The sequence below is a fragment of the Lepisosteus oculatus genome, chromosome 3 (genome assembly GCF_040954835.1).
Source record: "Lepisosteus oculatus isolate fLepOcu1 chromosome 3, fLepOcu1.hap2, whole genome shotgun sequence".
Classification (NCBI taxonomy): Eukaryota; Metazoa; Chordata; class Actinopteri; order Semionotiformes; family Lepisosteidae; genus Lepisosteus; species Lepisosteus oculatus.
Window position 1 is genome coordinate 43,168,904 of NC_090698.1, and position 27,316 is coordinate 43,196,219.

General features: G+C 39.1%; 1 protein-coding gene across 1 annotated transcript in view; it reads right to left on the bottom strand.

Annotated features, from left to right (window-relative positions):
- Window positions 1–27,316, bottom strand: part of sv2ca (synaptic vesicle glycoprotein 2Ca) — a 104,696-nt gene that overhangs the window by 53,912 nt on the left and 23,468 nt on the right. Inside the window, exon 2 of the mRNA XM_006626713.3 lies at window positions 23,175–23,863. Within this exon, the coding sequence (XP_006626776.2) occupies window positions 23,175–23,757 (583 nt within the window). The 5' untranslated portion in view covers window positions 23,758–23,863. The remainder of the gene's footprint in view (window positions 1–23,174; window positions 23,864–27,316) is intronic.

Here is a 27,316-nt window from a genome sequence, read left to right on the forward strand (position 1 = left end):
TGTGCAGGAAAAGTGTTATTTCAATGATATCAATGATTTGTTTCTTCCATTTTTACTTACTCTGCATTGCTCCAAAAGGGGAAGTTGCTTAAATTGCCCTAAAGGCAAATGTTTGAAAGAAAATCTTACCTTAGGAATTGTATGCACATGCATATTAACAAAGAAAGCCCAGATCTTTGGGGTTTTGCTGACCACAGTTGCTGTATATCCTCTTACCTAAATCAAAATTTGCTAATAAATATGCAGGTTTTTTTTCTTGTAAGAGAATAGCTCCACACCTTCCATTCCCAGCAAGAACACTAGCCCTTTATTTTTCTGTTCTGATGTGAAAGATATTCACAACTTTGTTTCCTTATCATAGCGTACAGATGTGATGAGGCAGCTACTTGACTCACCCTGCAATCCATTACACATGACAGCTGTAGGAGTTTAAATGCACTCCACCAGAAATGTGCCAGTGCAGCAGGAATGAATAAAGCAAACAAGCTCTTTACCACTCAATTACTTTTAATCTCCCATTTGATTAAAAAAGTACATTTACCATTGTACTTTACATTTTCCATTTCTCAAACTGGGGTTGATTATATAGTATCCATTGACGCTGATACAGTCATTTAATTGCAATTAACAGTTTTGAACAGTTATATGTCAAGAAAGCAGATATGTCATGTGTGTAAAAATAAGGATAATTTGCTTTATCAATACCATCAACCAAGACCAAATCTCAAACTAAAGCGGAAAAAGTATTTTATTTTAATTGAATGAAACACTTTAATGTCTTAAATGCTGCATAGAACAGTACAAATCAACAAATATTCCGAAATCTTTAAGTGAAAACAGCTATGGAATGTAATTTGTAGTAAAGTGTGTCTGTGCTGTCTGACCCTGTTTTCTCAAAAAAGGGTTGGTGCAGCCATTTCTGTGATTGAATTTCTGACCTTCTGACATGGTCATACTGAAGTCAATCTGTCCTGTAGAAGGCCTTGGATTTTCTTTAGGATTCTGTGTTCAATCAGCAAGAGTATTAATACGAAGAGTGATGCAGAAATGCCATTAAATCTTTGGTAGTTTATTTTACAAAAAGCACCAGCTGAACTTAATTAAAAAAGGAGTCAACATACTCACTTTGTTGATTAAAAAAACACCTACAGTACAGTACCTGTAGTAAAAGAAAAACATTATTTTTACCTCACCTGCCTTTAGGTTCTGAAAATATCAGGTCCCACAAAACACAATCTTTTTCAGTAAATTTTCTACAATAACCAGGGTCAAATGGAATCAATATAATTCATATTTCCTTGCTGTTTCTTTGCTATTTCTCAAACATATTTATTTCTAACCCAGGTACCCTCATCCCTGAACAGTTATTTATTTTACTAAACATTGCAAAACATTGCATTTACCTTAAACACCAGCACCGTTCCCATCAATCAACATGTACATATTTTCCCTACTGGTTACTGCACTTCTTCTGAAACTCTGACTAGGCAATAAAATGTGAGCAGGGTTTATTTGAACTCTGTCTTATATAGCCAGCACAACAGTTTCACATAGGGCACATACAGTATGATACTATAATAACTATTGTTCAAAAAAAGGTACATACAATAGGTTTTCATTATAATACTGTGAGGGTATAGCTGTTCCAAACAAAATGGCTGCCTTGTCTGCATCACCAGATAAACCACAGAAGCTTTTGGGGAATGAGCTGCTGGTGCGCTTAGCCTGGCGAGCCCAAAAAAGGGAATTGGACAGGAGAACATTTATTAACCAGGAAGGTGAGGCTTCCTGGGTCAGGCACTGCAGGTGGCCAAGTGGGGGGGGGGGGGGGGGGGGGAACTGTGTGAGATTCTGACCAAGTTCTTGGGATTCAAGAACAGCAGAGAAACTGTGAATACTGACTGTTGGGACTGTTTGGGAGTCTGTGTGACTCCTAAGCTTTGATAATATTAAAGCAAGAAAACAGCTAACTGCCGAGCTGCATAGTAAGGGACTCAAGAAGTTTAGCCAGGAATACCGTGAAGGGTGAGGCTTTCTTTTAGTTTTTTTTTCATGGTAATGAAAGTCCGCACTGTAAATAAAATGTATAATTTGAACCTAACTGCTTGCTTGGGTTATGTCTGTTGGGCAGAGACCCGCCTAGATCAAGTGGCCTATTGTGACCCTCCTTTCACAGTATCACAATATTTGTCAGATGTTGTCATGAAGCATTAATCAGGACCCTAGGCAGACGGCAGAAACCGGAAAGGGAGTGAAACAAACACGGTGGAGAGAAGACTAGGAACGGGGCTGGTAGATGAACAGGGGCTTGTGTCGATGATGCACTGGTGCTCGGGGCGGCATGGTCCAGGCGAAAGTCCAAAGTGTCACGGACGTCCAAAGGGACTAACCGTGGGGAACAGGAGAGCAGAAAAAGACCCATATGCGTAGCGGTGAGACAGGAAAAAGGCCCGGGCTCATTAGTGCAAAGAGTTCAGGAATGCCGTATAGAAACCTATGCCCTCAGGGAGCGGACGTGGGACGCCCTGGTGCTAGGCGGGTCTCAGGACATCCAAACGTCAATGCTGAGCGAGGACAGAGTGCAAGACCCGGAAATATATAGCTCAAGGGAAAGAGAGGGACAGGAAGGACAGCAGACTGGAAACTAGGGACAGGACAGAGAAGGAGCGCCCTCTGGCTGCAGAGGGCGTGACACAAAGGGATTCCGAAGGGAAATCCAGAGTGGGAGCAAAAGTCCAGAACCGGGTAATCCATCCTCCACAGAAATGACAAAATTTAAAAACCAGAGCGGGATCCGGTGTAGGTATGGGGAGAAAAAAAGGGATAACGGGGCCAGGCGCTCCAAGCCCCGTACCCCGATGGTCAGGACGATCTTGTGATTCCGGGCATCCATCTTCTAAAGCTGGACACAGAATGGTAGGAGCGTCTGGCTGGAACAGGAGGCAGGTGCAAAAAATCAACAGAAACAAGAAAGAGCCAGAGCGCCCTTAATAGGAGGGACTTACAATCATGACAGATGTCATGGATGTTTATGGTTAGAGGTGGAACTAAAGTTAGAGTTTGGGACATCATGAATAATGTCTTTGGAAAAATGGTTCTGAACATTGACATTGTTCCTTTCCCTTCATAGGAAGGTGTCAGGTTATCTAAGATCATGTAAATGAAGCAAGTGTTAATTGTTTTATTTTTCAAAGCTATAGAGGTGAGAAGGCATAAAAAGACAATAGTATGTTTATCCTTGCAAAGTGGCCAAACTGAGAAGGCAAACAGAGAAGATATACAATCTAATAAGAGAAGTATGATGTTGATGCTGCAGTGCCAGGGGGTGAAAGGCTACATTTTTCCCAGTTTCCCATTTTCACCACCAAAATTGTGGAATGATGCTATAATCAAGTAATCTATTTAGTCTTTCTGAAAATTAAAAAGGGATGTCTCATTTCTCTTTAAAAAATGTATTTCAATTTTATGATTATAAAGTTAAATACTGTGTGAGAATATTCTTGTTTGAAGAGTCTTCTGTCCATCTGCTCCCTGTGATTGAACTGTGATAAACTATATACTGTATACAGGATGTTTTTTGTATTAATGCAGGATGTTACCACTGAGTAGATTAAGTATTCAGTATGACTCATGTACAGTATACACAAGAATCATGTACAGTAAAAGTACCATATCAATTGGCATCCTGAAATGATGTTCTATTATTTTGACAGATAAAGGAATTACAGACAATACTAAGAAACCGTTGATTCATTCTGTTGGTAATGAAGCTGAGCACATCCTGCTATTCAGGATTTTGCTTAATCCAATTGCTCCCGAAGGTATTACAATGAAAACACTCATTGGCAAGCCTTTGATAAAACAGGATCAGTGAATTCTCACTAATAATGATATTTCATGGTCTTGTCTTGGCCTCCTTTATCCTACAGCTTCATTGTGCAGTGTTAACAGACGCATGTATAAACACTTTTAATGGAAGTAACTATTCATACTGTATATGAAATACACTGAACCAAACCTCAAAATTATCTTATCATTTCTACAAAAAGAAATCAGTCATCAAAACAATCACAATTTTTTGTTTCTGGCAGATTTACATTTTATTGAACAAACATGAAGTAAGTTCAATATGTTGATTAACATATTGGTATACTCACCTTGCCAGAAAAATGTTGTTGCATGAGGAACATGAGGACATGTCCTGCTAGAATGTTGTCACTTCAGATGACCAGCAAGAAGGGCAATGAGTCCCACCTCTTGATTAGTGTAGTGTTATGCAATAAGGATGCCATCCTACTACTAGAAGTAGAGTGCAGTTTTGCAGCGACTACATACTCCTGCCTAGACCATCACACTTGAACCTCCCCATCAACTGGTCTGTCAGACACAACAATAAGTATTATTATAATTATTAAATTATTAAAGTATTATTATTAAATGAAATTGATCAAAATAATGATTAAAATGTAATCAATGTTCAGAAAATGTACCATAATTATATTTATATATATTTTAAAATGATCAGTGTGGGTACACCCCATGTACAGTACCAAGACAAAACAAAGCTAAAAACCTATTCTTTTAAACCAAGTGATGTCTTCTACTAAGCAATATGGACATCTTAAAATTTCTGTTTGACGAAGAACAATAAGACCTACCGAAAAGATGCTAATATGCTATTGTTGTTATTGTGAAAGCCTTTTACTAATCATTTCTCAATGAAGGATAAGTGTTTCATTAATAATGAGCTTGACAGTTGTAAGCATCCTCTCACGAGGCACCAGTAAATGTAGGGGTTTTGTGCATTTACTGGGACAATTATTAATTGTAGCAGTAAGTTACAAAATGATTTTTTGATGGCTATTAGAAAACTGACCTTGCGGAATAACTCAGCAACGCACACACACGGATACTAATACACGACAATACATTTATTAGTACATAAAATGTGCACAAACATAACAGATCTTATCAGTGAGGGTTAGCAGAATACAAAAGGTATATATTCAATCATGAAGAGTTACAAACCAAGAGGGACATACATTCAGTATACCATTCATTTATACCGTTTCTGTCACGATTATAGTCCCCCCCCTCCTTAAGGGTGCTCCAGCCCTTTCACTCAATACTTTATTCGGTGCACCTGTTTCCCATTCCCAGCCCACCTTAAAACCCAGGCGCTGACGCTCATCCGGGCTCTGCATCTGATTTCTATATCGTGTGAGTCCGGGACCTGGAAGCGCCTGGTCCCGTTAAGGTCTTTACCTCCGTTCCCGTTCCGACCCGGCCTTCGTGGTTTTTAATTCTTTGTTCTGATGGATCTCCTGGTTTTGGACTTACTCTTGCGTTTTGGATATTCCCTAAGGACTTCTCTTTTGGATTGTTCGCCTCGGCCACGCCTCCCCCGTGCACCAGCGCACCTTGGACACGCCCCCCTGTCTTCAGCCCCGTTTTCCTGCATGACGTTTCCCTAGTGTTTCCCCACTCCGTCGGACTGTGTCGTCCGCATAGGGTCCGGAAAGAACTGTTCGTTACAGAATGCAGAGCCAACACCTGGACCCCGCGGACGGCACCCTGGCAGCCCGGATTCCATCGGTTTTTTTTTTCCTCTCCCCTTTTTTTTCTTAGGGCTTCAGAGCCGCCCTGAAAAGGAGGGGCGTACTGTCACGATTATAGCCCCCCCCCCCCCCCCTTAAGGGTGCTCCAGCCCTTTCACTCAAGACTTTATTCGGTGCACCTGTTTCCCATTCCCAGCCCACCTTAAAAGCCAGGCGCTGACGCTCATCCGAGCTCTGCATCTGATTTCCATATCGTGCGAGTCCGGGACCTGGAAGCGCTGTTTCCTGCATGACGTTTCCCCAGTGTTTCCCCACTCCGTCGGATTGTGTCATCACCATAGGGTCCGGAAAGAACTGTTCGTTACAGTTTCATAAATGAACTTAGATTACAACTTCTACACTAGATACTCAAAGGCAAGTACATCACTCACAGGAATTAAATTGATATCAACTGGGGTTGAGTTAACAATTGAATTCTCGAGCTGTAATGCAGAAGGTTGAATACTCATCCAATCTGTGTGGATTCAGATCTCCCGTGGACACAAAGAAACAGTGGCAGGCTTGACGCACTGGCCATTGTGTGATTGTCCGAGATGAGTCTGAGAATGTCCTGGAGGAGCACCCTCTGGGCCCTGTGCTGGCTGTTTTAACTGGAGCAACTACGGTCGTTCATTGGTTGAAAGATTCGTGGGTATCCGAAACCCACGTGGGGTTACTAGATGACCAGAGATGGCGCCAGAGATGACAATTTTATTAGGGTGGCTGGTGAGTCTCAGCATTGGGAGTTGTTCCTTATCAGGAAACTCTATCAGCTAGAAAAACACCTTAAATGTGAACCAAATGGAATGACCTCTCTGTATCCAGCACCACTGAGATGAGAGACGGAGGGACTGACAAGGGAGCAGAAAACTTAATTCCTGTATTTTTAATAAGCCTTGCACACAGTACAGGAGTGTGAGATTTGTCCTGAGTCAGGGGGTTAGGGGTTTCTCAACAACAGCTCCATTTCACTGCAGAAGTGCTGTGAGCACTGAATTCTCTAATTGCTCAGACACACATTTTTATTCTGCCAACTTTCTTTATGACCAAGGAAATTGCTTAGCTCCATCTCCAAGCCAAAAAGTCCTTCATCTGGAACAATGCAGAGGGGCAATTATGTGACAGAAATTGCTTCATTAGTATTCACTTGCACGTTTAGCTGTCAACAATGTTTTTATAACCAAAAGAGAAGACAGCCTCACTATTTGTACCTGTATTTTCTCTGAGGACAAGTAATAGTCATTGTTTTGCACATGTGAACATGAGCAAGGAATAAGGATCACTCTGAACATTTTGTTATCCAGAACATCACTATGAAATCAGCACCACATAATGAACCATTTGTATAATAATATCCCACCTGTAGTGTAAAAACATCATCCAAACAGCAAAAAACAAATCTCTGCTGCCCACGTTCTTCAATGGGAATTCCTTACATCAAGACTGATGCATTCCTTGAGGGGCGGGTAGTCTTAGATATTTTAATTGCAATACATTAGCCATTAGCACATCAGCCTTTCAATCTGTTCTATTGATTCAATATGCCTGGCAATATATTATTGCACACAAATGATTACAAAAACAAAATGTTCACTCCTGCAAGAGATTGCAGCAACCCAGAGTTTATCCCAAGTGTAGGGGACCAGGAAAGACTACACCCTAGACAAGATTTCAGTCCATTGCTGGAACTCATGGGGACAATTCAGACACCAATTACCTCAGCTAACAGCTGAGAAGCTCCACAATAAAAACCTGCATTTTATGCACAGTGGGGGGCCCCAGACCAGAAGCAAACCCAAGATCCAAAACATGTGGGTTAGCAGAACTAACCCCCCACCCCCAAAAAAGGAATAGATTAATAATAAATGAAAATGTGCTCCTGGTATTTACTCATTATGCAAATTTTGTAAAGAGTGAGTGGATTTATTTGAGCAGGGACGGCTTTCCCAACACTTCGAATAAGAATGAGAATACACTTTATTTTATCTTGTACATTTAAAGGTGGCTCCTTAAACGCTTTACAGAATGACAACAACAAAAATACACAAGCCATGCAGAGCCTTACAGGTGACTTTAAAAGTCAACACGAAGCCAGTGAAAGGACTCCAGGATAGGAGTAATGTGATCACTTCACAAGACCTTGTCAGGATTCTGGCTGCTGAATTTTGGATGTACTGGAGTTTGTTCGATGTGGATTTAGAAACCCCAGCAAGTAGAGCATTACAGTAATTAAATCTTGAGAAGACAAATGTGTGGGTCAGCTTTTCAGCAACAGTTAGCAGTAACATTGAACATAGTCTGGCAATATTTCAGACAATACTCATTGGACAATAGAATTATGTTTTGACAATACTCATATTCTTATTTATTATATTCTTTAGTATTTTATTCTATATTAGTACATTCTTTATGATATTTTTCTTTATTATATTTATATCTATTATATTCTTTACTCATATGCAGTTATCTCCTGAGTGAGCTTCTGATTATGCAGGCTTGTCTTATCATCTGTCTGGGATTTCAAAAGTGTGTTCTGCAACAATGTGTTTATTAATAATGAGAAGCCAACAACCCTATGAGCATAATGCAAGGAAGGCTCTTCACTTGTTTACTAATCTCTGTTGAAATATGCTTATTGCTTCCTCAAAGAAAACATTGTGCATGCAGATACGATACAGTACCTCTTTCCAGGCTTGTAATGCCAGAATAGACAGCCACTGTTACTGTTAAAGTGCTGATATAGTTATAACATTTCCTAGATGTACTATATAAAATACATACAATAGAAAAGAGTATTAAGCCTTACTGTTAGTGTTTTCTTATTGCTCTAACCAATACATTGTCACAAAGCAGAGCCTGTCCTAGCAAACAATGGATACAAGGCAGGATACACCTTGGACAGGACTTCAGTCCAACAAACAGCACAGACACAGATACAAACAAGAACATTCACACACCTGAGCCAATTTTCCTAGAAGCCAAGTAATCTAACAGTGTGTCTTGGGTCTGTGGGAGGAAACCAGAGCACCTGGAGGAAACCCAAATGAACAAAAGGAAAATATACAAAGTCCACACACACTGGACCCCCAGATCCAAATCCTGGGCCACACAGATGAAAAGCAGCAATGCTAACCACTGCGCCACTATCACCCACCTTGTCCCCTTACTTTTACACTAGCAAAAATAAAAATACAGTGTACTTCATTCAACTGTAATTGTCCGTAAGTTAGTGAATGTTTAGCCCATGCAATTTGTGGCACAAAAAACAACAACAAAGCATTAGCATACGGTAGATGCCTGTGAAAATTGTGTTTTCACCATTAGTGAAAAATCTTAACCATATTCTTAATAATAATAATAATTGCTTACACTTATATAGCATTTTTCTGGACACTCCACTCATTACCTTTACAGGTAATGGGGTCTCCCCTCCATCAACACCAATGTGCAGCATCCACCTGGATGATGCGACGGCAGCCATAGTGCGCCAGAACACTCACCACACATCAGCTATCAGTGGGGAGGAGAGCAGAGTAATGAAGCCAATTCATAGATGGGGATTATTAGGAGACTATGATTGGTAAGGGCCAATCGGAAATTTGGCCAGGATGCCAGGGTTACACCCCTACTCTTTTCGAGAAACGCCCTGGGATTTTTAATGACCACAGAGAGTCAGGACCTCAGTTTTACGTTTCATCTGAAGCACTTGTAATGTCAATGTTAAAAAAGTATGATGTGAAAATATTACTTTGTACAACGCTAAGCAACAGTTTAGGCTACAGAATGTTTGTAAGAAAATATGAAGTCTTATTAGAAATTAAAAAATGAGAACACTTTTTTATCTATGGAAAATAAAAAAGGTCCTGCAAAGATTAGCTACCATCCACTTAAGTTTTAACTTATATTAGCCATGTTCTAAGCAATTTAAATGATACAAACTGAATCAGAATGGACTTGTAAATATATGCTTACAGAAAAAAGAGTAAACAATCAGATTGGCTTCTTTGAACTGAAAGAGTAGCAGCTGAAATATCAACAGATGGAGACAAATTCACCTTTAACCCTGAGTCCCAGCATGTCATGTCCAGAAAGAAAAGGTCTGCTATTATGACGTTTCAACAGACTCCCTTTTGGGAAGTCACTGAAGTTAGAGGTGGAGTGCCCACTGCTCTTTTCACAGATGTTGTTTTTGTTTTCTGTCTGATAGTATGTTAAACACAAGCCCCTGAATGGCCTGTCAGGAATGAGTGATTTTGTAATGATTAAGACCTTCTTTAATTGCTCTTTGGGAGCTGTCAAAACCCTGTACGGGACCTTTACAGTGATGACAGTCCAGGATGCAGTGCAGTGCAGATGGGGATTCGTCTTTTTCCATATTGACCATATCCCATTCTTTAACCAGTGATCTTTGTTGTATACACAGGTATACATACAGTACATAAAAAATAATAAAAACCTCACTGACATTGTTTCACTCAGTACAGAATGAATCTCTCAGCACAGTTGATGACTGTTCTGAAACAGAAACATTCATCCCAGGATGAATACATTGTAGGTAAGTATTCATCCTGGGAGGGGGTCTCTGGGAGGTGACGCCCAGCTGGGCCATACCTTTAATGTCACCCCAGGCCACAATTAAACCCATGACCCAAGAAATGTGATGCTGCAGCACTAGCCACCACACCACCATGTCAACTGAAAATATGCATATTCACAGACATGCACTGTAGCGTTATGTTTTGTGCCTTAGCAATAATCTTTTAATAGTCAGTAAACAGACATACAAAAGCAGGTGTATGGAAACAAATAGGGTTTATTATAGTATTAATAGTGTGAGGAAAAATAAAACAAAACCAAATAAAACCCAGCTCTCTCCAAATTATAAGATCTAAGCTCTAATTCCCACTCTGAAGTTCCCTTCTAGAAAGCGTTGCCAGGTGCCTAAGGTCCTTAATGTCTTCACAAAATGTCCCTTGGATACCAAAGTTTAAACAACACTTTAAAAAAACTCACTTTTTGGCTATTGCTTCCCTTGTCCTATCTTCTCATGATCCAGTGTATTAGAGAGGCTCTGCTCACTTCCTAAAGCCAACCTCTGCTTCCTGTTGTGGTCCTTCAACTAGTCAGGTCACTCACTATTGCTCTCTGGGAAATGTGGTTCAGACAAGTCTGGTGCTTTCAAGTAAGGTACAACTGTGTAACTGATTTTGTGTCATATGGACTGATAGAAAAAAGACCACATTGACTACAGAGATCTGTCAGAGGTGTGACACAATTGGATGTAGTTGTGACCTACATGTGCTTTGCCCCAGGTGGCTGATGAAGCAATGGTCCATATATAGAGTAGCAACTGCATGCCATCAGTTAATCCCGTAGGTATAAAGCTATCCTGGATGTGTAGTAACGAGTGTTGTAATTTCGAAAAATTAAGGCTTGCTGTTATTGCTGACATTGCTGTTACTATAATAACAAGTTAACAAGTAGAGCAGTTTTGAAAATGTTCTCAACATTATGCTGAACTGATCCCACAGTTTTCATCAGGAATGCAATGTTGTTCCCTTTACACAGACCTCAGTGAACTGTTCATGGTTTTGGTTGTAAATATGCACTCATATGGCGGTGACTAAGATACAGAACTGGGATTCATCAGAAAACACTACCTTTTGCCAAAATCCTGGGTGTTGTCATTTGTTTTCATGCTCACACCATTGAATCATGATGTTATGATGTTTTGATGATGGTTATTGTGGTTTATGAATGTTCTATGTAGTGTAGCTGTGCTGGCGCTCATATTTGTGACTATGCACAATGACTCAGTCTGTGTCTTGAAATTTTATTATTGCATCATGGTATGTATTTAATAAAGTTTAATTCAGATATATATAAAGAATTTATGTATTTATATAGTATATAATGCATGGAATTTATTGAGATTCAAGGGATTCTTACATTACATACAGTACAGCCACACGATATAGTATTTGTGAACCTGAAACAATGGCACTTTTATTGGGTCTGTCTGAAAATAGCATTTTACTTTAAGGATATGTAAAATATGTCACAGCGCATGATGGTTAAATTAAGAGTAGTGGGGAAGGTGCTTTAAACTGTCTGTTGGTTTGATTAATGAGCCCTGTCTAGTTTGTGGAACAGGTGAGAGGTAACTAATCCGGGATTGCAAGAGCCTCAGCTCAGAATACAACGCAGCTACTCTTAGAACAGGGACACTATTTTTTTCTTCTAAATTAGAGCAATCAAGTGCCTGTCTCACCAAACCTGGGTTGCATCTTTACATTCCAATTAAATTAGGTAATCTACTGATTATGTCAGTCTGTTTCTTTTCGAACCATGAAAAATGAACACAAACAACAGAGATGAAGCGAACCACAGGGCAGATACTACTCCCTCAGACCTCTAAGCACCATTTCAGCTGCAGTGACTGTAATCCTTATGCTCCTCCTGCTAGCTCTATACAAACAAATTCTCAGTGTCATTCCATTTTTTTTGTATGCACTTATGCTGCACAGTAAATGTAACATTTCAATACCTGTCTACTTATGCTGCACAGTAAATGTAACATTTCCATACCTGTCTACTTCTTAACTGACGTTTCAAAATATTCAATATTTTTCATTCACCCTAACAAACTTTCATCATTGTAGCCTTGAAAATAAACATTTGTGTTTCATCTGGGTTTAAGAAATGTCAAACAGTGATGCATGTCAAGCTTGCAGTAGTCATATTTTATACATTAACAGTATTGATTAATAATGAATGATCATTAAGAAAATTGGCATTTACAGTGTATAGCACTTTTCATATACAGGAAAGGGTCCTCTTGAGTACTCTCCTCCACTCTCCTCCACTCTCACATACAGTATGTCAGCAGACCCGCTTCACCACAGACCAGGTCAAGATCACCAGCTGATTCAAGGGGGAACTTTAGGTAGGCCAGACTGTTGAAGCCCAGAGTGCCGTGTGCCATGAGAAGATCCTGTAAGATGCCCAACTCTTTCAGTCATGGGATCTTTCACCAAGTAGTCAGGATTTTCTGATTGACATCTAATCTAAAGAAAAGTACCTCCTACAGCACAATATCCCCAGAACATGAATAGACGGAAGGGTGAGGGGTTTATGGCTCTGCACAGTGGGACCTGAGGGGGGACACTGCGATCTACAACAACAGAATACTTTGAATTCAAGCGAAAGGGAACTTTTGTGAGCTGAACACCAATAGAGCATCAGCCCCAGGGTGCTCAAAGCAATCAGAAACAGAGTGAAGTGCTGAACATTCTGAACAGAAATTGAACAGATATCAATTTCTCAGCGATCTGCTAGTCTTTTTCCATTTGCTTGTATTCCCTCTCCTGTCTCCTCTGAAATGACAAACTTACGCAGGAGGACTCACAAGGAAGATAAGAGTATCTTTTTCCACGGAGGTTGTGTGGTGGATTCTGAACATATGTCAAAGTACTGTACTGTATCTACTGTACCTAAAAGGTTTTAAATGTACAGTACAAATCACACTAAAATTAGACTAACAGGCATTTGAATCAAAGCTGTGATATTTAAATTAAAACAGTTTGGAATGAAAAGGTCAGAACTGTAAAAATACTGAAAAGACGGGCTTATTTGTGCCCAGTTTCTGTATAGCACCATATGAAGCATCTATCAATAATGATTTAAACAAAACTGATCTTACCAAAGAGTGAAAATGTACACAGAAAATGAAACCACAAAAGTTGAAAATCAAGAATATGTGATGAGAATTGTACAGAATATCTGTTGAACTGGATGATAATGTTATAGCATGTAGCAAATCTAGAGCTTGGATTGTACATGATATCACTAGCAATTTATGTCAAACAATAACATAAATCTTGAATTGTTTAAAAAAATACTTTGTTAACTGAAGAATAAAACAAGTAGAAGAAATGAGCATTAGAGCAAAATTGCACTGGTATTATTATTACTGTGAAAAAATAGTTCATTATTTGTGACGTTTTTGGTCTTAGGCAGGCTGAATCTTTTTTCCCTGTATCAGCATTTTTTGAAAGTACCGAGGTTAAGAAATGAAACACAGGGAGAATGGAACAAATTCTTTGTGCTGTCATATTCTCTGAATGGACCCCAGAGACTAACAACCAACAGAAGCATTCAGCTGCATCATGGAGTCTTTTCTGATTTCACGCTTTGATGCTTCCTCTGAGAGGGAGAAAATTATATTAGCTGCACATAAACCAGTTCTGTTTTATTCATTTTACCTGCGCCTGGTGTAAAATGCTCAGTCACCTGTTATATGGAAAGAGCAATTTTCTGCAGTGGAAATTTAATATTCATCTACCTTTCTTTCTGAATTGATTCAGTATGTAATTAAATTTGTTAAATATTATGTCAAGCTTTGCTGAATTCAATGATCTCTGTGCAAATAAACCCCATTATGATTTTTGAAGAAAAGTGCTAGGAGTGACAAGAAAACATCTTGTGTCACTCACACACATCAAAATAATTGCAATATTTGATTTAATTTAAAAGAATCAGTAAAGACCCCCTACAGCTACATAAATCAGACATCTTTGCAAGTCCTTCTGCTGCAGAATGTATATTAAACATACCATTGCAAAGATCTATAATACTAGAATAAGCACTAGCACATTAATGCTTAAAAAAATCTGCAAGGAGGAATATACAGTAAAGTTGGTCTACACCACATTTACAGGAGTGCTACAGTACGTAAACACCTGATTGCTTTGGATTTCTGATTGCTCTTCATATTCAGCATCGCTGTGAGTTTCACTGTAGTTTTGATATTTTTTATTACTTCAGGAGTATGCTTTAAGTAGATGTCATAAAATGGACTTAAAAGAAATGATTACAGTAAGGTAAAGGAGATGAGGTTTTAGGTGACTGAAGGAAATGAAAAGAGATGGATATTCCTAGGTTAGGGCTGTGACAATGCTCAGCGGTTTTCTGCAAATCCCCCTATTTTGAGGCTCCGCAGCCAAAAAATATTTTGGCATCTCAAATAATTAAATCCTGGACTGCTGTTGTTTATCACTGGATTCACATCTTTTCACTGCCTGGTGGTGAGGTAAGGATGGAAGTTATGCCTGAGAAGCTTTCTGACATATGTTCCACAAGATTTGCTTCAAATTTCCCGACAGGCGTCTGTGCATATTTATAAATCACAATTGAACTCTGCGATGTGAGCATGTGCACTCATGGCATAGGATGTGAAAATAACACAAGGGAATAAAATGTAAACATATTATGTTCATTTGAAAGATTTACACCAATTGAAAAATACTTTATCCGTAAGCTGACAAAGGGAGGGTTGCTGGCATTCTGTAGAGTTTCAACTGACCAGTAAGATGAATTGACGTGGCTTTTACCTTTACTTCCTTAGAAATAGTCCCAGTTTAACTGCTTCTAGCTTAGCTCCTGGTACCCAGTTGAACTCTGCAACAAATCCCTTTTCTCAAAGCCTATGTGGCTGGGAGGCTTTAGTTCAGTTTTATCTACTTAATCCATTAGATCAGAGCTCATGTTCCGTGACAACAACACAAACAGTTTTCATGCTACAAATAAAAGAAACATTGGTGCCTCGCTACCTTCCCAGACTTTAAAGTACCTACTGTATATGTCATACTGCAGGAGTAGGCAGCTCAGGGGCTACTATAAACTTTTTGTTACATCTCTGCTCTAGGGTATTTAATTCAAATATGTCATGCTGGAACTATAATAAATGCTTCTGTTTTGCTTTCCTTTAATAATTTCTCCTGTATTCCAATGTCTTGATACCTGAATATCAGTAAAAGAGCATTCCAGTGAATATTATTGAAAAGTAAAAAAACGATACAGGTGAGAGGTGACGGAAGTATCAGGAGTACCTGAGATTCAGGAGTACTGGGAGATTCATATTCAATTTCACACCTTTGGACGGATATATAGCACAACAGCTGTTTCAAAGGAAAATGTTCTCCTTTCGTTGGTTGAATGTAAAAAAGTGTTAAAGGCATATGATTTGCAATCAGTTTCAAACCCACAATTGTCCCAAACATAAAACAGAACACATAAGGATAAATCGTGTTTTGAGATCTTATGGGTTCTTTACCAAACATACTGTACATTAATGAGCAGCTCTTTATAGGGATGCCCTAATCACTTGACTTCAAGTACGCAGACTTTTTCCATTCACCCTCTATACCTTGGGTAGCAATGGGCCCCATGCTGACAATGATGCATCTAATTCTAGCTAATCTAGAGGTATGCCTACTACATGTTACTGTGCCAAAGATGGAAAAGCGGTTTCTCTGTACTTGATGTACTGAATTGTAAAGGGAAGCCTCTGCTATAATGGAAAGTGCAGGCTAGCTGAATTCCACCAGTTGTGCAACAAGATCTCTCTGGACCCCTTTGGATGCTCCACACGCTATGCTCACAAGCCCGTGAAGCTTCAGGTCTGTATTTCATTTGTTTTATATTGTAGTATTTTCCTATTCATCTTCAAAAATCCTATCTAATGAAAACACAAGATGCCTTAAACAGATTCTGTTAACATTAAATATGATATTCCTCTTGTTGGTTTTTGAAGCTCATACAGTAGTTAAGATTCTTAGTATTATAAAATTGTGTTCCAAATACAATCAAATTAAGGACACTTTGAAAGGATATCATTCTGAAGTCTTCATCCATCTAAGTTAATTAATAGCATAAAATAATGTTCACTCCTCTGAAATACAGAATTCAAAACGGATCACTTTGTAGTTTTCTTAGCTCGACAGAAGACTGTACTGTAGGACTGAGTCACTGAATGTGTGAAGCGTTCTGAGTAAAACCAGTGACTCAACAAAAACAAAGCATTTAATTGTATGACTTAATTAACATTTGTTAATAGAATTTTTATTAAATTACGTTTCTATAAAACCACATGAACTGGACTAAACTGTTCTTGTTAACTATTCCAACATAAATCCTGAAAACACCTTATGAGACTACGTGTGACTGGGAATTCTGTTCCAAAGCAATTGTAGAATAATTATATTTTATTTATCTTTCTCAACAGTAGGTGAGACTATGAAATTGTGCTTGGTAAAACACCATTGACGTAAACATTTTTCAGTTAACGCTTCGCTGCACATCAGACCTTAAGGGGGAGAACATTTGTTCCCATATGTCCACTATAAAGTGTGTTATGTTCTGAGGTCAGTCAAGACACAATCAGATGCTAATTTGCAGAAAAGATGTGCTAAATATGGATGCGTCTCTATGGGTTCAATGACCTTGTATGATTCCCTAGGACTTGGTATCCTGATTTTTGTTTCATTTTATTTGATGCACCACATGCACATTAATGAACCCTGTTCATGCAAGAAAAGCAGTCATGGAAACCTGTGAGAAATCACTGATTCTGTGAAGCGGAACAACAATGAAACTACACAGTGCTATTGAATAGGTAAACAGGTAAAAAGTGTGGCAGGTGTCAAAGTGTAGAAAGACTGAAAAGGCTTATGCTCAAGGCATTTGTTTAATTGTATTTCATTTATCTGATTTTTTTTTTCTAGTCAGTCCATATTAATCTACAGTTGTGTACTGTGACAAGTACTGTATACTGCTTCCATAATTATATGCTGCATACTGTGTTTAGAATGATGTTTCTGTGGTCAGTCTGTGTAAATATACTGAAGCCACTTGTTTCTATTCAGCTGCTGCACCAGACTATGTTATAGTAGAAGAATGGTGTTTCTTATTAATATATCACAGCATATGTCACTTTAAAGCAAATACTGCACAATCTTCAGAGCACAGAGCTCAGCCTGCAGGCTGAGTATGTCCCTTTAATAGTGGAAGTACCTGGGAGCCCGACATCTTTGTTTTTATTCTGGACAAGAGGACAAGGACATGAACTACCTCTCTTCCCAGGGAAGGCTTGTACAGGAGATATCATGAGTCCTTCGCTGTTCACCCTGTGTTGATCATCATTTCTGCCAGAAGGGTTGAACTCATATCCCTCATGACCACATACCCTTCAGACCAGGTACTCTTAAAAGGGAAACTAAGAGGGTGTGAAAAGAAGAGGTCAATGGAGAGAAACGCAGCACAGTGTCTGCAAGGCAGAATGAAAGTACCCGAATCACCCTGACTAGATCCAATTGGGCACCTTCTCAAGAAAGACCAGAGCAGGAGTAGGTCAGAGAGAAGACAAGATGACAAGTTTAAAGGCTGGATTTCACTGAGGGGGGATATTTTAGAATGATACAGTATGTGAACCCATATAATACAGTTCTATTTAACTAATAGGTTCCAAAAGTTTTGCACAGTTTTTTTGAGACATCACCGAAGAAGGCTCCACAGCCAAAACATTGTATTTTCTTTCATCTCTTTTTTAGCATGGAATAAACCTATTACTTGTTCCATCATAATACTCCTTTCAGAAAATTTGTTCCTATATTTATATATAAATTTATTATTGTATTTATAATTGGTTTATTATTGTAGACTTATGATTGATTTATTTATTTGAATGGCTTTCTTTAGGAAAAAACACAAAGAGAACAATTATCAGTCAAACAAGTGTTATGAAGTACAGTTGGGCTGTTCTTCAAATGGCTATATTACTAAATTGTTAACACAATTATAACTAGGGTTTAAAGTTGCTAACTTTTGATATTGTAGTAACTGTGCGCTGGTATAAAATTCAACAAGAAGCTCTCTGTATATTCAAATATTTTGTATTTTATTTGTTTTATGGTTATATTAATGTCACGATTGTAAACCCCTCCTCTTAAGGCCTTCCTTGTTTTATAGTCATTTCCCATACCTGCCTCTGGTTCCAGCCCTGTGCTATAAAAGCCAGATGTTCCTGCTACTCTGGGCTCAGCTTTGGAAGATGGATACCCGGAAGCCCGCCTACCTGCGAGTCCAGGAGCGACTCGACGGCATAGGCTTCACAACGGCATCCTGACCATCTGGGTCTGGGATCAGGGAGCGTCTAGTCCCGTTACCCCCTTTTTATTGCTCCGACCCTCTGCCGGATCCTGCTCCGGCTTTTAACTTTGTTTGTCTGTCAAGATGGATTACCCGGTCTTGGACATTTCCTTCACTCATAGCCTCGGACTCTCTTCGGACTGTTTGCCTTGGCCACACCTCCCCCGAACACCAGCGCACCATGGACACACCCCCTGTTTTCCTTCCAGCCCCCTTGCATGCCCTTTCCCTGTGTTTTTTTCACTCCCCCCTCCGGGTTGTGTTGTCTGCATAGGGTCCTGAAAGAATGCCTCATCACAATTAAAGTACAGCAGCTTATTAGCACCGTGGAAAGATTATTTTGTGTTTAATCAAAAACATTTTTATGTTTAAATGAGATAACATTGTATTAAAATGTAATCATTTATTTGTGAATAATTTAGCTTTATATATTAATATATTTCAATGATTGTGAAAATTTGCAATATATTGCAATAATATTGTCCCTTGCACAATAGCATTGTCTATAACAACAGAAGAATATTGTCACACTCCTCTTTGTGCATGTGTACTGTCTTTTGTATACATTTAGTAGAACACCTTGTGAGTGAGGGTTAAATGTGTGTCTTTCTTTTCTGTGGATAGCAGAAAAGACATTGTTTTACAAATCTTCAGCTGATACTGCAGAAATACAGTACAGTATGTACTTCAATGTTTTTGACCAATCTTTAAACATGTACAAAATACTTGACAGTAAAACTTAGAATTACTGTTGGTTTACTGTTATTGTAAGTAGATCATTGAATCTCTAAATACAAAAACATCTAAAGCTTTTAGTCTATAGTTACATCAAATACTTTTGAATTTTTGAAATGTGTCATGTGAAGGGAGAATAAATAGACAGTATTCCTGTGTCTACAAAAACAGAAGTCTGTGTATCATACAGCTACAGACAGGAATGGAAAGACATAGGGTGAGATGTTATTCACAACATGCAAAACAATTCTAGATTACCATACAAACTGTAGCCAACAGAGTAAAGGATTAATGCAGAGTCCTTTTGGCAATGCTGATGTGTTAAGAGTACTATCTCATGTACTATGAAAATGTCATTTAAATGCAAAATGTTCTCATTTAAAAGAAAAAAGTATGTAGTTTAAACAAAACTATCAAATTTAAATGCTTTGTTGTTATTATTGTCTGTCATTAACATTTGTTACAAACTCCGTAAATTAAAGTCATTAACTGTTTTTAACAGGTAAACCATTGACAGTGGTTTATACAGTAAATACTTCTGCCCTTCGTCTTTGTGAATACTGTACATATGTACTATATACCCAACTGATACCACTCATGTTCATATTTTTTATGTTATTGGCAACACATATCTGACCAATGTAAGCATTTTTCCAAGGAATTTAAAATAAACAATAAAACTCACTATATTTCACATTCACATATCATAATATATCTCATTAATGATAATTAGAGTGAAAGTGTAAAATAACAGAACTCCTTTTTCATGTTAATTATTCTCTCCATTCTTTCAAATAGATCTCTTCAACCTGTCAAGTGTTTCTGTAAATGATGCCCAACAGAGGACTGAACTGACTAGAAAACAATTCAAACTGAGTTACCTAACTGGATGCAATTATCCTTCATTTTCAACAGGTGTGAAGCTTCTTCCTGTTTTCCTACCTAAAACACACTGCAGTTGGCTACCTGAATTACTTCTGATTGTCATGCAGGTTCTTTTAGAAAATTGCCTCACTTTCTTTTTCCCCATATATACAGTACAGTGTTTGAATAAGTGACACTGTGGCATAGTGGTTAGCACTGTTTCCTCATGGTGCTGTGACACTGGGTTTAATTCTTGAGGTGCTATCTGCACAGAATTTGTGTGCTTTCCCCGTGTTTGCATGGGTCTCCACCCCATGGTCCAAAGACATACGGGTAGGTTAATTGACTTCTGGGAGAATTGGCCCTGGCGTGTTAGTGTCCATGTGGGCTCAGTGATGGACTGGTGTTCCATCCAGATTGTGCCTGCCAGTTTCTGCTGCAGCTCCCCCAGCAACACTGTAGTGTTACGATTGTCATCCCTCCTCTTAAGGGCGCTCTAACCCTTTCGTGTTTTAGTTGATTATGTGCACCTGCCTCCTGTTTTGTCTCACTATTTAAGCCTGGCGGTCTTGCTATTCCTAGCTCAGCATTGGGAGATGGACGCCCAGAAGCCCATCTACCAGCGGGTCCAGGAGAGGCTTCATCACGGCATCCTGACTATCTGAGTCTGAGGCTTGGAGCACCTGGCCTCGTTACCTTGGTTTTATTCCCTGTCCCTGTTTCGGATCCCGTTCTGGATTTTCACCTTGTTTGTCTTGTCTTGGATGGATCACCCGGTTTTGTATCTTGGACAACACCCCGGATTTTCCCCTTGGACTGTCTGAACTTGTTTACCAGAGCCACGCCCCCCGACCACTGGATCACTGATGCCACGCCCCCCTGTCTGTCAACCGGCACTTAACCTGCTGTACCTTCCCCTGATGTCCTTCTCCACTTACTTCTGGATTATACTGTCTGCATAGGGTCCTGAACTACACTTCACGGGAGCCTGGACCAGCTTCCATTACGTGTATTGGATAAAGCATTTAGAAAATGGATAGACTGATTAGAATTCTTTCATCATCGAATCTTGGGCTTCCCAGCAGCCATATCACCCTGCAACTCACAACTGGCAGCCCACTGAAGCTAAGCAGGTGTCAGCCTGGTCAGTACCTAGATGGGAGACCTCCTGGGAAAAACTAAGGTTGCTGCTGGAAGCGGTGTTAGTGGGGCCAGCAGAGGGCGCTCACCCTGCAGTCTGTGTGGGTCCTAATGCCCCAGTATAGTGACAGGGATACAGATGCCGTCCTTCGGATTTGATGTAAAGTCCTGACTCTCTGTGGTCATTAAAAATCCCAGGGCATTTCTCGAAAAGCGTAGCGGTGTAACCCCGACATCCTGGCCAAATTTCCCATTGGCCCTAATCAATCATGGCCTCCTAATGATCCCCATCTATGAATTGGCTTCATTACTCTGCTCTCCTCCCCACTAATAGCTGATGTGTGGTGAGCGTTCTGGCGCACTATGGCTACCGTCGCATTATCCAGGTCGATGCTGCACATTGGTGGTGGTGGAGGGAGTCCCCATTACCTGTAAAGCGCTTCGAGTGGAGTGTCCAGAAAAGCACTATATAAGTGTAAGCAATTATTATTAATTATTAAATAATTCCAGATATTGCCAACAACACTTTATGAAACCTGAATCTCTCTTGATAACCCTGAAACTGAATCATGAACTCAATACAGCATTTCATTTAAAACTAAGTCCAGGATATCCATCCTCAAATCAAACAATTATTTTCCATGACATTTTCATGTTTTCATCCAGCCTACAGCCATTTTATTTTATTTTACATAAACACACACACCCTACTGTCATAAAAAAATATGCAGATGATTTACTCATGTGGCCTCCTACTACTGTCTGGCAATGCTTGGTGCCATGACAACGAATGACCTATACCAAACCCAATGCAAATACACATTAAAAATGTCATCTGCAAAGCTCAGCTTAACCATTTGAAGAAGCAGCTGTGAAAAAAAATTAGCTATAAGCTTCATGATACTACAAAAGAAAAAATATTTCTGATTTCCTCTGCTTAAAGCACAGTTATTTCTTGGTTACTTGATGTATGAGATGTTTAAAAACTGAATAGTTTACTATCCACTTCATTTCATTTTCTACTATTTTATTCTAAAATAAAAGTCCAGTAAGAGGGCTGAATCCCTGTGTCAATATTTTTTTAGATTCATAACAAGGAAGCAAAAAACTGAATCCAAGAAAAAGGTGACTGTGTACAATCAGTTACTATCAGTATAAAATAGTGTCATATTATTTATTTTCTTAAGGTAAAAGATCAGAATGGAGCAAAGCATAAAAACTTTATACTATCTCTTTGATATACTGTATACTGACACTGTCATTTACCTTGGCTTCTTTTAGAGTGAATATTTTGATTCAAAATAATTTAACTGAGTGCTGAATGCTCAAACTGAGCACTTAGCAAAAACGTTAAATGTCAGAAAATACTGCACAGTAAGTAAAATATGATGATTGCATAAGTATTCATCCCTTGAGTCATCCATCCCACCTTGAGTCACCACTGAACGCACTTTTAGAACCACCCTTGAAAACATTTCTAGTTGCCTTTTTGGATTTCCAGCTTTGCGCACCAGGAAGGTGAAACTTGCATCTATTATTTTTTGTAAACTTGCTCAAGCTCAATCTTTTGCAAACTCTATTGCAAGGCACCGTATGTGAGAGACTTTTATAATCTACCTGGGAGTTGAACTTCATGTAATTAGTTCATTATTCTGAATAAAACCTCTGCGCAAACTGCATATACACAAAACCAACATACAGTATATGCTAAACTGCGGAAAAGTGTAAACATTTTTTAAAAATGCCACTTAGCAACAGTTAATTGTTCAGCTAAGGCAGATACATGGGACTATGTCATGGCACACTGACAAATATCCCTGTTCCAACACAAGGTTTGAGAAAGTCACTTACCTAGCCAACCTGATCCTGAGTTAGGGATGCACATGTCTGTTTCCGCACTGGGCAACACAAACCCCACCACAAACACCTCCACCCCATCGGCCATGAGTGCCATGCCAAGCACGAAGAACAGCTGCCACTGGAAGCGCCCATGGCCACATTCCTGGATGATGAGCTCATACTGCTGCGCCAGCTCCTCCTCATCGGCTTTACGCTCGGTCTCCAGCTCCAGGCGGTCTTTGTACTCATTTGGCACTGGCTGCCCAAGAGCCACCTGGTTCTCCTTGGTTTGCCCCGTGGTGGGGATACCCTGGTACTCGCCCTCATAAATCTCGTCCTCCTCATCGTGGCCCTCGGTGGCGTCGCTGGAGCCCTCCTCGTCATTGGCTGCTCCAGAGTAGTTTCCATCCTGCCGGTAGTAGTAGTCATCATCTTCCTCTTCGTCTTGGAATCGGCTGTAGGAACGCTGGGTATATTCGTCCTGGGCTTTGTCCACGGCCCGGCTCACTTTCTTCACTGCCTGCCTCTTAGCCTCTTTGGCAATGTCCTTTGCCCCCTTAACCAGTGAAGTCCTGTCTCTGTATGTATCATCCATCGTGCTAGAGTAAAACCCAGCTGTAGAGTTCCTACAGGAATGGACTAGGGATCAAGCTAGAGTTCTGGTCAAGGGATTACGAAGCAAGTCTGTCCTCTTCACCAGTCTGCAAGAGGAAACAAAATAAGCAAACTATGAAATATTTCCATGTTTCATTCTAAGTAATAATTGTTGATTTAATGATTGAACTTTAATAAACTTATAAATGAGATAACTAATTCTAATTAATAGACAATTGTGGGTCCTCTTTGGTCTGTTTGAGCATCATGGGAAAAAGAGAGAAGTAACAAACAAGACCAGGCCCTTCAGACCATTGAACTCATTTGGTTGTTCGATGCTACTGTAAGTGATTTGAAGATGTCATTCAGGAGCGTTTTGGGAGAGACTTGCAAATCCGCTTTGAAAATTTGCCTGGGCGTTTTTTTCCATACTCCTACTATTCTGCATGTACAAAAGTGCCTCCTATTCACAATGTTTAAGTGCACTTAATTTATGTATTCTGGTTTGAGTTTAACTGTTGATTCTGACAAAAACCGTTGGGTTGAATTTGGCTATGCACTTAAATATTTTGAATCAGCCCATTTTGTCGTTTTCTGTGCTTAAGACTAATACAAATCAGTTCTTCTTTTAGCCTCTCACATTCTTTAATTCCATTAATATGTCTGTTCTCTCTTCTCTGGAGCACACTTTTATTTTTAATTGAGGTCGAGGACAATGTAGAATTTTCATAGATTTTAATTCAGCACTTTGAACGTTAATATTGATAACCAACATAAACATAACATAAACACCTACTGTAACTCTTTATCACAGCTGGCTTAATCAAAATTCAATGTGTTCCATCTACAGTATATGCTGGTCTGTTTCACCCTTTTACTAGTGATAACAAAACTTGCTATCCAATTTGTGGTACATACAGTAGTCTTTCTAGGCCTCTTTTATAAATACAATTGTAAGAAACTGCGAACTGAGTACCAAATCGTGTTTGCTTCTCTCTCAAATGTTAGGATAGAAGTATCCTAATCAATCTCTACTCATATTTCAGAACCTCGAAGCTTGGCATGGAAAATCAGCAATGACTGGCTGATCCTTGAATCCTTCTGGGACAAAGTAAAAGACAAAGACAGAACTTACAATGCATGCTTGTCTCAGAACTATTGAGTTCAGTTAAAATTCAATTTACCATAATGTGCCCTCATACAGCCTATGGAGACTGACAACAGGATATGTCTTGAACTTGCTGAGGTAAACGACAGTTATGCCAATGGGTCTCAAGTGGCATTCTGGGTGTAAATACTGAGATGAATAACCATACTCTCTCAGATACTCCAGTTTTAGAAGCAAAGGGTGTACAGTATGTCCAGATGACACCACAGTGTTACATTTCTGGGTCTTAAATGTATTGTGAAAATGTAGAAGCCTCTGTTTTTATTGATGGGGTGAGTTACATTGCCTCTGTGTCAGGTAAATTAGTTTTGAACTTGGTTTAGAAGAAATTTGTGATGGAATATGTTTCACTTAGTGCTCATTATTTTTGTGACTTGCATTTGAGACACTCACAAGTCACGTTTTTTTTGTGCCTCCACGTCTCAGTGTTAAACATGAAATTGTATTTACAGCAGGTTTCTTCATTAAAATGGAACTGTCCTGCTACATAACAAGATTTTATAAAAAAGTATCGTTTCATCAACCATTGGCCCATTCTCTGGCCCAACAAAATAGAATGAACCAGCAAAATCTTGAACATCCCTAACATTCATCAATATAAAAACAGCATTGTTGCTAATTTCATATGACACATACAGTATATTAAAAAAATTGCCATTTTAAAAATGTCTAATATTGCTCCATCACCACCTCTCCCCCTTGAAATGTACTTGATACATTTCATCACAGATAAATGACATGGTTTAAGTTAACCCATTGTAAATAAATTAACCATATTTCATATTGATATTGATAAGTAGCATGCTTCTCTTGAGAGAAGGAGAAGTAACAGTTATGATTATAAAAAAATGAAGAAAACCTAAGTTAACTTGAAAACCTTTTTTGGGGAATACTGTAGCAACTTCAGTGCATCACATTTGAAAAGACAAGTACTTCATGGAATACACTGTTGCGAGATTTTTTATCAATTTGTTTTGTCACAGGATGCATTTTTTGGAAAAATTGAAATTCCCAAACATTCCAATTTACGTACACAAGTTGATTAAGCATCTCTAGAAACAGCCATGTTAAGAAAAGCATTATTATAATTAACACAGGAAATGCAAAATATATGATCACAGCCTGCTTGAGTAATGAAAATCTCCTTGTTTCTGTCAACAGAATTTAAGGCAGCCTGTGAGATTTTTTTACGAGGAGAATGAGCTGAGAATTAGAATCAGCAGACAACTCCAGAGGCACCAAGGAACTGGCTTAGTGAGAAACAGGTCATATCCTGGAATGCAGAGAGTCAACACACCTGACTTCACCCAAGGTGAAGTCATCTGCACAGTAGCTCACAATCTGAATGAAGACAATGCCCCTTTGAAGGCTGTTCAGGGGTAATATGTTGACATCTGGTAGACACAATTGCCATCTTCTATGGGTCAGGGAATATGTAAGTTGGCAGTGGTAAAAGAGAAAGTGGTAATAGCATTTAATTCACTGCGGAATATCGTTTGCCCTTGACAGACCTGGAGGTAGCCAACATGTGTGAAGCATGTTGTCATGAGCATTTTTCTGGCTGTTCAGTTGTTCAGCCACAGGGTATTTGGAGCTCAGGGAGATCACATACTTTGCTAAAAAAGATTTTAATTTTTGCAGTGTGTCACTTCTAATATTGGAAACTTAGTATTAATCTTGTATCTATTGCTCACGTTTTACTTGCTATTTAGATTTGACGTATTTGGCCAAATCAATGACACTGCAGTATGGCATTTATGGATGCAGTATAAAGGATATATGAGGTTATGTCTTTAAATATATGCCAATATAGTGACACTTATTTATCTCTTACAGGCAGAGGAAACAAAATGTTTAATTTCTGGAGGGACGTTGAGGGAGGTCAGGGATTTCAATTCAAGCTTTATTATGCCCCGGGGAAAATTAGTTTCACAGCACAGTCCTTTACAGCAATACAACAAAGACAGATAAATGTTACCAACAAAGAAGACAGTGCAGCAGTGTTTTAAGAGATAAGAGAGTTACTTTACATTGTTTGAGTTTGAGATTGCAGAGGGCATGAAAGATTTCCTGAGACCATTACCATTACATCAGGGAACACAGAGGCGTCTCCCAGATGAGAGTAGCATCAGCTTACAGTGCAGGGGGAGAACCGCAGACTCCATAATGCTCTTAGCCTCCTTTACAACACTCTGTTTGTAAAGGATATTTAGGTTAATTCGATATGCCCCGATTTTGCTAGTTATCGTCACAAAGTTTCCCAACATATTGCAATGGTTGCAATGTTTGCGATTACATCATACAGCAGTCCATGACTGCAATGAAATCTTGGAAGACTACTAAGACTACTGCACTGAATAATCAATAATCTACAGCATCACAAGGTTACAAG